This window comes from Carassius gibelio, chromosome B23 (assembly GCF_023724105.1).
Source record: "Carassius gibelio isolate Cgi1373 ecotype wild population from Czech Republic chromosome B23, carGib1.2-hapl.c, whole genome shotgun sequence".
Lineage (NCBI taxonomy): Eukaryota > Metazoa > Chordata > Actinopteri > Cypriniformes > Cyprinidae > Carassius > Carassius gibelio.
This window is the reverse complement of record NC_068418.1, coordinates 6310671-6324848: the sequence shown is the minus strand read 5'-3', so window position 1 is coordinate 6324848 and position 14178 is coordinate 6310671. Positions and strand designations below refer to the sequence as shown.

At 36.1% G+C, this 14178-nt stretch overlaps 1 protein-coding gene across 2 annotated transcripts in view; it reads left to right on the top strand.

The window, feature by feature from the left end:
- plcg1 (phospholipase C, gamma 1) overlaps positions 1-14178 on the top strand; it is a 49758-nt gene that overhangs the window by 12458 nt on the left and 23122 nt on the right. For both annotated transcript variants that reach the window (XM_052593737.1, XM_052593736.1), the window contains exons 3-12: positions 1927-2079; positions 2337-2430; positions 2966-3013; positions 3695-3779; positions 3977-4060; positions 4501-4523; positions 5291-5360; positions 5545-5646; positions 6253-6371; positions 13334-13419. In XM_052593737.1, the coding sequence (XP_052449697.1) occupies positions 1927-2079; positions 2337-2430; positions 2966-3013; positions 3695-3779; positions 3977-4060; positions 4501-4523; positions 5291-5360; positions 5545-5646; positions 6253-6371; positions 13334-13419 (864 nt within the window). The remainder of the gene's footprint in view (positions 1-1926; positions 2080-2336; positions 2431-2965; positions 3014-3694; positions 3780-3976; positions 4061-4500; positions 4524-5290; positions 5361-5544; positions 5647-6252; positions 6372-13333; positions 13420-14178) is intronic.

Below are 14178 nucleotides of genomic sequence, written 5' to 3'. Positions count from 1 at the left end.
TTGAATTAAAGCGGTTTTAGTCTGAATAAAATGCTAGGATGCAAGGATTGTAAAATGAATAGATGTGATTATGATCATTTGATAAAATGAAGAGAGGGTGCGTGCCATACGTCTGGGGTCATTTTAGTTTGTTGACTGTTTTCTGGCACGGAGACCGCTGAACGCGCCTCTTTAAATGGTTTTGTGGTGTTCGTTGTAGGTTTTCACTTGACATTATGGCTTTTAAAATAAAATTATCCCAAACGTAACTGCGCATTTGACTGCTGCGCAGTAAGTGAACCGCATCCATCGGCGTTGCTGCAGAAAAACACTGTTGCTCACATTAATTTGATCCTGCTGGATTTTTGCTTTCTGGTAGGCCTAGCCTATTTGTTTTTAAAAATCCGGCATACAGTGCATTAGATGGTGCATGCGTATGTGCAAATCCAAATGTCTCCATATTCGCAATATTTAAATGTTAAATTATTATTTATAATGTAACCTACTTACACATTCGCACACAGATGGAAAAGATGATCCTCTTCATATGAGCAAAAACGTCCTGGAACAGCAGAGAGGACGGGTATACTACGGTCTATTTAAACTGTCCAGTGTAACCTTTTAAATGCTTAGTTGACTATTTAATTTTGATAATGAACAGACTGCGATGTAAGTTTGAATCGATAGAATATACACATGCTCCAGTCTCCAGCGCGATCCAAACAGCTGAGACAGAAAAAAGTTTTTACTTTAATTTGTGCACACTCACAATACAAACAGAAGATCTTGTGCTTTTGTAAAATAAAGCAAACAAACCGAATGCGTTGTCATCCTTTTTTTTTCTGTGAACTTATGGAGTGGCGCCACACTTCTGTTTTAAATCCGTTATCTTAATTAAGTCTGATATATTTCACACATTAAAAAAAAAAAAACAATTATGAAAACACATTGTTATTTTTATGTTGGGCCTATTACTTATATAGGCTATATATTTTCCTAAAAGCATCCCATTTTGTCCCAGGGCTTGAGAACCTGTGCCCTACTGAAGTCCATGCAGAAACTAGTGAACGATGGTGTCATTTACAACTTATAAGCTCTGATTATGACAAGTTTGGTATAAAAGCTTTGTATATTTGAGGAATAATAAGTTAACTGGACAATGTTAGATCGTGACCAAGCCTCTGGATGCCGTTCGGGCCCATAGCCTTCATTAGTGTGGCTTGTTCTGGTTTGCTGGTTGGTCACGAATTTCCACAAATTCAGAAACATTTAGGCATTGTTTATTTTCCTAAATCTTCACAGTCTTACCCCTTTAATTTCACAGGTTTATTTGGTTATCTTTCACTTTTAATTGCATCTCTTACTGTGTGTGGTAAACATGGGAAGAGAAATGAAAGATTTCATGAATTAAGTATTCGTTCGATTTATGAATTTGTTCCCTTATTTCAGTTAAATTATGGGTTATTTAGGGAATAAAATTAATGAAACATGGACAATTGCCACAAATTAACAAGTTCTAGAAATGAATCTGTCCTGTGTCCCTTAGCCCTGCAAAGAACATGATATGAAACAATTATCTGAAGAAATGACTTAGTTACTACATTTCTATTGCTTTTCATGTTGAAGAACTTTTGTTGTTTCTATTTTAATGTACTTTTAAAGTTTAAGTCACATTTAAAGCTTAATTAGTACACTGTGAATGATGATGCATTTATATAAGGCACAGCCGCTCGCACGTGTTCTGAACATAAACCAATTACTTTGAATTTCTAAAAATAGCTTTTTTAAATCCTGAATTGAATCGATTCTGCATCAACCCAAAGATTCACACTAGTTAAAAGACATTAATAAAAACCTAAATGTTTCTTTTATGTTGAAAAAAAAAATGTTAATTGTACTTTAATCCTTATTCTGTTTACTGTAGTCCGTCTCTCGTGTCTCTTTCAGTTGATATTCGGGAGATTAAGGAGATCCGCATGGGCCAGAAGTCACGAGACTTCGAGCGATATGTGGAGGACTCGAGCGCCCGGCCGGACCAGGCACACTGCTTCGTCATCCTCTACGGGACAGAGTTTCGGCTCAAAGCGCTCAGTCTGGCAGGTAAACCACGACTCCGCTGCTGTGCATCACTTCTGTACACTCTAACACACACACACGCGCACACATGCACACAAACACACAAACACACACACACAATCTTGCACACACACACTTCTGTACACTAACATGCACGCACGCACACACATGCTCTTGCACACACACACACACGCATGCATGCACGTACACGCACTTGCTGTTGCACACACGGACACACACACACATGTATTCATGCTGGTGTTGTTCTCTCTGCGCCGCAGCGACCTCAGACGAGGAGATGGTTATGTGGGTGAAGGGCTTGACCTGGCTGGTGTCCGATACGCTACGCTCCCCCACACCCCTGCAGATAGAGAGGTGACCTTTGACCTTTACATGCACCCCTTCCTGTAGATATCGACTGATGAATACCATCGAGCTTTGGGTTCACCTTTGTAACCATGGACCACAAAACCAGGGTCAATTATGAGATGTCTACATCATCTGAAAGCTGAATAAACGATCTCTCCATTGATGTATGGTTTATTAGGAGGACAATATTTGTCTGAGACTCAACTATTAGAAAATCTGGAATCTGAGGGAGCAAAAGAAAAATCCTAATATTGAGAAAATCACCTTTTAAAGTTGTTCAAATGAATTCTTAGCGATGCATATTACCAATCAAAAATTAAGTTTTGATATATTTATGGTAGGAAATTTACAACATATCTTTATGGAACATGATCTTTACTTAATATCCTAATGATTTTTGGCATACAGTGTATTGTTGTCTATTTCTACTATCCCTGAGCTACAGATGACTGCTTCTGTGCTCCAGGGTCACAGAGGTCAAGTGCCTGAAATGTGAGCATTAAAGTGTCCTGTATTTTCTCTTCTCTTTCGCTGGACTCAGGTGGCTGAGAAAACAGTTTTACGCAGTGGATCGTAACAGAGAAGACAGGTATGTTTCATATGAGTGTAATCGTGCGCACAGCTTCTGGAAATAACCATCTCTACAGCAGAAGCTGCGCGTTTGAGCTGTTTTCCTGCCATAGCGGTCCATTTCATCTCTCAATCTCATCTTCCTTGCGATATGTGTAAGGTGTGTGTTTTAAGGGTAGAAATGGCTGACTCAGAGGTACCAGTCCTTATCAGGCCAAACACGCACACACACACACACACACACACACACACACTCCTGTTGGGTAAACAGAGCTCAGAGACGGCACATCCTGCAGCAGGAAACAAAGCTCAGAGCACGAGTGTGTGTGTGTGTGTGTGTGTGTGCTCCTACACACACACACTGAAGGTAAATACAGCGAGAGTGGTTCAAAGACACATGATCTTTGTGTGAGGAGCTGCGTTCGGATGAAATGGTGGTCTTGTGGAGATAACATGCCATTTCCAGCTTGTCAGATCACTTGTGACTAAATCAAATCAAAGAAATGACGTACACAGCAGAAATTAACACTCTTTTCCACTCACACTGGAGCGGTGCCTCTTCACCTGTACACACCGACAGTGTCTCTGTGTGTTTGTGATAAATAAATACAATTCATACGTAAAGTAGTAAATAAATAAACTGAAATATACTGAACTGTATTTCTAGCCACATTCCCCAACGCTGTGTGTTCCTCTGCAGAATTTCCTGTAAGGATCTGAAGAGTATGCTGTGCCAGGTCAACTACAGAGTTCCCAACATGAGGTTCTTACGGGAGAAACTCCCGGTAACTATGCTATTTCTCTCCGGAGTAATAGTTCACTGTATAACGACTGTTATACGGTTTAATTCTCACACTGTTAACTGCACTAATATTTTGTCTATGTATTTGTTTAATCTGTATTACCAATGCATTTGTAATTCGAGGAAAGCGTGTGTTCATAAATGTATCATTCGTTGTTTTTCATGTGATATCTTGGTTAGGATGGAGAGCTGAGGAATGGAGATGTGTCGTATAGTCACTTTGCGCAGTTGTACCGCAGCCTGATGTTTGATGCACAGAAATCAGTGAGTCCCTTTATCTGAATGTGTTATATACAGGTGGAGCAGGGCTGAGGAAAGCCACTTCAACCCCATCAGTCACCCCGCTTCTCAAAAGAGCTTCACATCAATACTCGCCCTTTAAAAAGCCACAAGATCCATGTCTGAAAGCCATTAGGCCACACACACACACACACACACACACACACACACACACAGAGACGGACGTGGCACTGATGACCCATGCACTTAAAGCTGTGTGTGTGTGTGTGTGTGTGGATTGCATCACTTGTGGCCCGTGTGGCTGTTTGATGGCACATCAGTTGACTTCTGTCTATATATGTTTGGGGTTTTGAGCTCCAGACGTGAATCTGGGTGTTTTACACTGGTGGTTGTTGTTACGCATGCATCAGATATGAATTGCATTATTCACATAATCATCCCCCTGTTCTGTGTTGTTTTTGTAGATGGAGATTCCTCTGCTGCAAAGGTATCCACCCGCTCTCTTATTTACTTGTCTAAGATAAAGTATTTACATGAAACAGTATTTACTCATTACTCCATAAACTTAAACTTCCACAATAAGATGGATTTACGGGTAAGACTGAATTTAGGGATACATAATGTAGAGTTGATTGAATTGATTGGGATTCATGGAAGCCCATTTCTCAAGAACAAAAAACAAGGTATTTGCATCTTTTGGTAACACTTGAGAGTAGATAACACTACAACTATTAACTACAACTCAATAAATTAGCTGCTCCTAATTAGCTGCTTATTAATACTTAGTAAGGTAGTTGTTAAGGTTAGGTGTTGGGTAGAATAAGGTTATGCAGAATGGTTACTACTAATAAATGGCTAATATTTTAGTAATATGTATGCTCATAAATAACTAGTTCAGAGACCCTAAGCTAAAGTGTTACCCATCTTTTCAGTTTATTTCTCAGAAGTGTGACAATTACACTGTGTTATCTTTTTTTGTTCAGTAGTGGAAACAGGCATCCATAAAATTTCATTGAAATAATTATATACGGTGTTATATGCTATATAATATGTATGTGCATTTACTAATAGGTCTTATTCAGCAGTTAAAAAAATAAGTGTGTGTGTATATAGTGAGTGAGTGAAAAAGTGTAAGTGACACAGTCACATGATGAGCGATTAGTAAATGGTCATTTATTGTATTTGACACCATGATTAATAGATCTGAAGTCTCTGGAGTGTAACACTGATCTGTGTGTTGGTGTGTTTCCTCAGGCTTATTGAGAGACCAGAGCAGAAGATCTCACTGGAGGACTTCCAGAGCTTCCTGATTGAACATCAGAAGGTTCGATATTCACCTCTCATCTGATCACACACACAAAACCAGACGTGGTGGACACATTAATTGGACAGATGTATTGTTGTTTGTATAGTACAGTGTGGCGTGTTGTTGTTGTTGGTACAGAATCTGTACTAGAGACGTTTGGTTATATGTCTCTCTCTCTCTCTCTGTGTGTGTGTGTCTTCAGGAGCTCTGGGCTACAGACAATAACAAGGTGCAGGAGTTCATGTTCCACTACCTGAAGGATCCTCTGCGAGAGATCGAGCAGCCATACTTTCATCAAGACGAGGTGACGTTTAGACACATGAAGTGATCAGTGCATTCTGGGTACACATTTGTTACGTTCCCTGGGAAAGAAACCAATAACAGTTCAGTGTGAAGGGCCATGCTTTACCCACATCTCCACTTCCTGCTGTGACCTCAGATCTGTGTCTGATATGCCTGACCTTAATCGCTCGCTGGTGAATTTCCATCTACTGTTTCAAAGAACTATTTAAATGAAGTGTGTATTTATTGAAATTTCATAAAGATGTAGCTTATATACATGATATTGTGTTCATATTTTATTTTTTTGTAGCTAATTGGAGTGGATATTTTCACACATATTGAGATCTAAATGCATTTTATTTATTCAAGCGTACTGTTTATAAACACTATATGTAGCTATGTATGAACTCCTGTAAGGTAAATATTAAATAAGCCATTTGGTTTCTATTTACTTTGACCTACTCTCCTTGTACAACCACTTTTCTGAGTTAATGTTCCCTAATGTTCCCCTTGCGCCCCTTCATGAAAACTGTTTTTTTATCTCCAAGCCAGTTTTAGTGTTAATTAGGCTACTTGCTCATGCTTGCTTCATGATTTTAACCTAAGCCTCATGTTTTGGGGTCCTCAGTTGCTCACGTATCTGTTCTCTAAAGAGAACACGATCTGGGACTCGCAGCTGGATCAGGTGAGGCCCGAGGACATGAACAACCCCCTGTCCCACTATTGGATCTCCTCGTCCCACAACACGTGAGTAGAGGAGTCACCAGCGCTCCCTCTAAACTACACACTGATGTGAGGAAACCACTCAGCTGCTGTCTTCAGTAGTTATACAGTACTGATCAATCAAGAAGCTGTATGTTCATTAAAAGTCTGTCTGCAGGTATCGAGTAACTAGCTCAGATAAGAGATCAACAGACGGATAAAGGACATTTAGATTAATTCATGTTAGTTTGTCATCCATTGGTTAGGTAGGTAGTTGGTCGGTCCATTATTTGGTTAGTTGGTCAGTTTTGTTAGGGTGTAAAATTGATAATCCTCAAAGAACCACAATGTTAAATAATGAGAAAAGGGTTTGTTGGTTTGTTGGTGTGTTGGTTTGTTAGTGTATAAATTATTTCTTCCTCAAACAACCAAAATGTTAGATGATATAGGTAAAGAGTTGGTCTTTTATTCTGTTGGTACAGTGGTGACATATTTGAGAGGTTTCATTTTGTTTTGTTGAATTGTCCATTACAATACCCATGAAATGAACTATTTGCAGATCTACCTGCGATGGAAGGAATCTTCTGGAACATTGGACATGATGGACTGGCCTCTCAAAGTCCATCGAGCAAATTTGGGGCGAGTTGGAAAAAGACCTGGACAGATCTATTGTAGATTCAAAGGAAAGCCTTTGGCTTGAGTTCAGAAGGCATGGCATAGCACTAGTGTTGACGTTCTTATGAAATATACTGACACTGTCAGAGAGATGTGCTGCTGTAATTGCTGCAAAAGATGGACATATCAAAAATATTAAAGTGGATAAAAACAGTATGTCTCACTTCATCTGATATACAGCATGTAGAGCAACCATCTGCATGTTTCACAAACATTTTGAAATTAAATTATTGCAAAAAAGATCAATGTTTTCAGATCTGTCATGTGTTCTAGCAGATTTATTTATAGTAAATGAATCCTTGAGCCATACAGTTGGATAATTGAGAAAGAGTTGGTTAGTTAGTTGGTTATTTATAGTATAAAATGAATCTCCCTTGAGCCATAATGTTAGATAATGGAAAAGAGTCGGTTAGTTAGTTGGTTATTTATAGTATAAAATTAATCTCCCCTTGAGCCATAATGTTAATAATGGAGAAAGAGTTGGTTAGTTAGTTGGTTATTTATAGTATAAAATTAATCTCTCCTTGAGCCATAATGTTAATAATGGAGAAATTGTTGGTTAGTTAGTTGGTTATTTATAGTATAAAATGAATCTCCCTTGAGCCATACAGCTGGATGATGGAGAAAGAGTTGGTTAGTTAGTTGGTTATTTATAGTATAAAATGAATCTCCCCTTGAGCCATCATGTTAATAATGGAGAAAGAGTTGGTTAGTTAGTTGGTTATTTATAGTATAAAATGAATCTCCCTTAAACCATACAGCTGGATGATGGAGAAAGAGTTGGTTATTTATAGTATAAAATGAATCTCCCTTGAGCCATACAGCTGGATGATGGAGAAAGAGTTGGTTAGTTAGTTGGTTATTTATAGTATAAAATGAATCTCCCTTAAACCATACAGCTGGATGATGGAGAAAGAGTTGGTTATTTATAGTATAAAATGAATCTCCCTTGAGCCATACAGCTGGATGATGGAGAAAGAGTTGGTTAGTTAGTTGGTTATTTATAGTATAAAATGAATCTCCCTTAAACCATACAGCTGGATGATGGAGAAAGAGTTGGTTAGTTAGTTGGTTATTTATAGTATAACATTAATCTCCCCTTGAGCCATACAGCTGGATGATGGAGAAAGAGTTGGTTAGTTAGTTGGTTATTTATAGTATAAAATTTATCTCCCCTTGAGCCATAATGTTATATAATGGAGAAAGAGTTGGTTAGTTAGTTGGTTATTTATAGTATAAAATGAATCTCCCTTGAGCCATACAGATGGATGATGGAGAAAGAGTTGGTTAGTTAGTTGGTTATTTATAGTATAAGATGAATCCTTCTTGAGCCATACAATTGGATGATGGAGAAAGAGTTGGTTAGTTAGTTGGTTATTTATAGTATAAAATGAATCTCCCTTGAGCCATAATGTTAGATAATGGAAAAGAGTTGGTTAGGTTAGTTGGTTATTTATAGTATAAAATGAATCTCCCTTGAGCCATAATGTTAGATAATGGAAAAGAGTTGGTTAGTTAGTTGGTTATTTATAGTATAAAATGAATCTCCCTTGAGCCATAATGTTAGATAATGGAAAAGAGTTGGTTAGTTAGTTGGTTATTTATAGTATAAAATGAATCTCCCCTTGAGCCATAATGTTAATAATGGAGAAAGAGTTGGATAGTTAGTTGGTTATTTATAGTATAAAATGAATCTCCCTTAAACCATACAGCTGGATGATGGAGAAAGAGTTGGTTAGTTAGTTGGTTATTTATAGTATAAAATGAATCTCCCTTGAGCCATACAGCTGGATGATGGAGAAAGAGTTGGTTAGTTAGTTGGTTATTTATAGTATAAAATGAATCTCCCTTAAACCATACAGCTGGATGATGGAGAAAGAGTTGGTTAGTTAGTTGGTTATTTATGGTATAAAATGAATCCTTCTTGAGCCATACAAATGAATGATGGAGAAAGAGTTGGTTAGTTAGTTGGTTATTTATAGTATAAAATGAATCCTTCTTGAGCCATACAGTCGAATGATGGAGAAAGAGTTGGTTAGTTAGTTGGTTATTTATAGTATAAAATGAATCTCCCTTGAGCCATACAGCTGGATGATGGAGAAAGAGTTGGTTAGTTAGTTGGTTATTTATAGTATAAAATGAATCCTTCTTGAGCCATACAGTCAAATGATGGAGAAAGAGTTGGTTAGTTAGTTGGTTATTTATAGTATAAAATGAATCTCCCTTGAGCCATACAGCTGGATGATGGAGAAAGAGTTGGTTAGTTAGTTGGTTATTTATAGTATAAAATGAATCCTTCTTGAGCCATACAGTCGAATGATGGAGAAAGAGTTGGTTAGTTAGTTGGTTATTTATAGTATAAAATGAATCTCCCTTAAACCATACAGCTGGATGATGGAGAAAGAGTTGGTTAGTTAGTTGGTTATTTATAGTATAACATTAATCTCCCCTTGAGCCATACAGCTGGATGATGGAGAAAGAGTTGGTTAGTTAGTTGGTTATTTATAGTATAAAATTAATCTCCCCTTGAGCCATAATGTTATATAATGGAGAAAGAGTTGGTTGGTTATTTATAGTATAAAATGAATCTCCCTTGAGCCATACAGCTGGATGATGGAGAAAGAGTTGGTTAGTTAGTTGGTTATTTATAGTATAAGATGAATCCTTCTTGAGCCATACAATTGGATGATGGAGAAAGAGTTGGTTAGTTAGTTGGTTATTTATAGTATAAAATGAATCTCCCTTGAGCCATAATGTTAGATAATGGAAAAGAGTTGGTTAGTTAGTTGGTTATTTATAGTATAAAATGAATCTCCCTTGAGCCATAATGTTAGATAATGGAAAAGAGTTGGTTAGTTAGTTGGTTATTTATAGTATAAAATGAATCTCCCCTTGAGCCATAATGTTAATAATGGAGAAAGAGTTGGTTAGTTAGTTGGTTATTTATAGTATAAAATGAATCTCCCTTAAACCATACAGCTGGATGATGGAGAAAGAGTTGGTTAGTTAGTTGGTTATTTATAGTATAAAATGAATCTCCCTTGAGCCATACAGCTGGATGATGGAGAAAGAGTTGGTTAGTTGGTTATTTATAGTATAAAATGAATCTCCCTTAAACCATACAGCTGGATGATGGAGAAAGAGTTGGTTATTTATAGTATAAAATTAATCTCCCTTGAGCCATACAGCTGGATGATGGAGAAAGAGTTGGTTAGTTAGTTGGTTATTTATAGTATAAAATGAATCTCCCTTAAACCATACAGCTGGATGATGGAGAAAGAGTTGGTTATTTATAGTATAAAATTAATCTCCCTTGAGCCATACAGCTGGATGATGGAGAAAGAGTTGGTTAGTTAGTTGGTTATTTATAGTATAAAATGAATCTCCCTTAAACCATACAGCTGGATGATGGAGAAAGAGTTGGTTAGTTAGTTGGTTATTTATAGTATACAATTAATCTCCCTTGAGCCATACAGCTGGATGATGGAGAAAGAGTTGGTTAGTTAGTTGGTTATTTATAGTATAAAATGAATCTCCCTTAAACCATACAGCTGGACGATGGAGAAAGAGTTGGTTAGTTAGTTGGTTATTTATAGTATAACATTAATCTCCCCTTGAGCCATACAGCTGGATGATGGAGAAAGAGTTGGTTAGTTAGTTGGTTATTTATAGTATAAAATTAATCTCCCCTTGAGCCATAATGTTATATAATGGAGAAAGAGTTGGTTAGTTAGTTGGTTATTTATAGTATAAAATGAATCTCCCTTGAGCCATACAGCTGGATGATGGAGAAAGAGTTGGTTAGTTAGTTGGTTATTTATAGTATAAGATGAATCCTTCTTGAGCCATACAATTGGATGATGGAGAAAGAGTTGGTTAGTTAGTTGTTTATTTATAGTATAAAATGAATCTCCCTTGAGCCATAATGTTAGATAATGGAAAAGAGTTGGTTAGGTTAGTTGGTCATTTATAGTATAAAATGAATCTCCCTTGAGCCATAATGTTAGATAATGGAAAAGAGTTGGTTAGTTAGTTGGTTATTTATAGTATAAAATGAATCTCCCCTTGAGCCATAATGTTAATAATGGAGAAAGAGTTGGTTAGTTAGTTGGTTATTTATAGTATAAAATGAATCTCCCTTAAACCATACAGCTGGATGATGGAGAAAGAGTTGGTTAGTTAGTTGGTTATTTATAGTATAAAATGAATCTCCCTTGAGCCATACAGCTGGATGATGGAGAAAGAGTTGGTTAGTTAGTTGGTTATTTATAGTATAAAATGAATCTCCCTTAAACCATACAGCTGGATGATGGAGAAAGAGTTGGTTAGTTAGTTGGTTATTTATGGTATAAAATGAATCCTTCTTGAGCCATACAATTGAATCATGGAGAAAGAGTTGGTTAGTTAGTTGGTTATTTATAGTATAAAATGAATCCTCCTTGAGCCATACAGTCGAATGATGGAGAAAGAGTTGGTTAGTTAGTTGGTCATTTATAGTATAAAATGAATCTCCCTTGAGCCATACAGCTGGATGATGGAGAAAGAGTTGGTTAGTTAGTTGGTTATTTATAGTATAAAATGAATCCTTCTTGAGCCATACAGTCGAATGATGGAGAAAGAGTTGGTTAGTTAGTTGGTTATTTATAGTATAAAATTAATCTCCCCTTGAGCCATAATGTTATATAATGGAGAAAGAGTTGGTTAGTTAGTTGGTTATTTATAGTATAAGATGAATCCTTCTTGATCCATACAATTGGATGATGGAGAAAGAGTTGGTTAGTTAGTTGGTTATTTGTAGTATAAAATGAATCTCCCTTGAGCCATAATGTTAGATAATGGAAAAGAGTTGGTTAGTTAGTTGTTTATTTATAGTATAAAATGAATCTCCCTTGAGCCATAATGTTAGATAATGGAAAAGAGTTGGTTAGTTAGTTGGTTATTTATAGTATAAAATGAATCTCCCTTGAGCCATAATGTTAGATAATGGAAAAGAGTTGGTTAGTTAGTTGGTTATTTATAGTATAAAATGAATCTCCCCTTGAGCCATAATGTTAATAATGGAGAAAGAGTTGGTTAGTTAGTTGGTTATTTATAGTATAAAATGAATCTCCCTTAAACCATACAGCTGGATGATGGAGAAAGAGTAGGTTAGTTAGTTAGTTGGTTATTTATAGTATAAAATGAATCTCCCTTGAGCCATACAGCTGGATGATGGAGAAAGAGTTGGTTAGTTAGTTGGTTATTTATATTATAAAATGAATCTCCCTTAAACCATACAACTGGATGATGGAGAAAGAGTTGGTTAGTTAGTTGGTTATTTATGGTATAAAATGAATCCTTCTTGAGCCATACAATTGAATGATGGAGAAAGAGTTGGTTAGTTAGTTGGTTATTTATAGTATAAAATGAATCTCCCTTGAGCCATACAGTTGGATGATGGAGAAAGAGTTGGTTAGTTGGCTAGTTAGTTAGTATTTATAATGCATCATAAGAGTGTATGCCTAAAAATAAAATAAAATGTAACAAATTTTAAATGATGGAGAAACTGGCTGGTTGGTTGATTAGTTAGAGTATGACATGATTCCTCCTCAAATAATTTAAATGTAAGGTAATGGGTAAAGCATTTGAACAGATTTCCATGAGAAACAATATTCTTGTTAGCATAAAACCATCTCCATTTGATTGCATACGTCTGTGCAATGCTATCCTCCTACATTCTAATTATGAGTATAAACGTATTATTCCCAAAGATCAAATATATATTATATATATTATACACACACACAAAATCTAAGTGTGTTGCAATAATTATGTAAATGAGCCCATCAAATAAATGTCTGGACAACGTACATGTGCTTTTATAGTTGTGGCTTCCTAATGTGCAAAACTAATGTAATGTTGAACAACCAACACAACAGGCAGCTTGAACAAAGAGAAGTCATCTGTAAAAGTGTGTTGTGTGTCTGTCAGTAACCTGTAAACGTGAATAGAAAGACACGGATGTTGGGGTGTGTCTGAATACTTTTGCTTTGAATGCATAATTGATTTTATATCCTAGCATTTGGTTTCTTTCGTGACTCCAGAACAATCAAGGTAGATTTTTTAGTTTAACCGGTGTAACTAGATTATAAAGCTGTTAGGTATTTTAAGTGGAGGTGGTTAAAGACTGATAGAATGGAAGGAATCCTTGTTTGTGAAGAATATTGGTGTGGTTTATGAGCTGTAGTAGAGGTGAAGAGGTTGTTGATCCTGAGAGTAAGGTGTGTCAGTGCTGACGTGTGTGTTATGGAGTAATCAGACAGGTCCTGACGTGTGTGTGCTTGTATTTTTAGCTATCTGACGGGAGACCAGTTTTCCAGCGAGTCGTCTCTGGAGGCGTACGCCCGCTGTCTGCGGATGGGCTGCAGATGCATCGAGTGTGAGTCTCAATGCAACACTCAGCCAGTCTTTATTAATGTGCCACACTGCTGTTGATGAATGCTTTAAATATTTCTGTTGTTATTTTTCTTGAATCTAACATGCTGATAATACAGGTATTTTGTATTGAGCAACATATATTACAGTAGTTCTCTTTTGGCCTTTTCCTCCCAGTAAAACAATTAGCAGACTACACTTCTAGTACATTGTTTATTTACATTATTTTAGTTGGTAAATCATAAAATCCATATCCTGCAGTTTTAGTTTCTAGGTTCTGGAATAAAACATTCTAAATCAGAATTTTATGTACTTGTTTGATTCATTTGATATGCGTTTTCTTTTTGGTCTATTTTTTTGTTTCATTAGTTTCTTTTGGTTTATTTGTTTGCTTCATTAGTTTGTTTCTTTTGGTTTATTTTTTTTTTCCCTATAAGTTTCTTTTGGTTTATTTGTTTGTTACATTGGTTTGTTTCTTTGGTTTAGTTTTTTTGTTTCATTAGTTTTTTGTTTTTTTTTCATTAGTTTGTTTCTTTTGGTTTAGTTTTTTGTTTCATTAGTTTGTTTCTTTTGGTTTAGTTTTTTGTTTCATTAGTTTGTTTCTTTTGGTTTAGTTTTTTGTTTCATTAGTTTGTTTCTTTTGGTTTAGTTTTTTGTTTCATTAGTTTGTTTCTTTTGGTTTAGTTTTTTGTTTCATTAGTTTGTTTCTTTTGGTTTAGTTTTTTGTTTCATTAGTTTGTTTCTTTTGGTTTTTTTTGTTTCA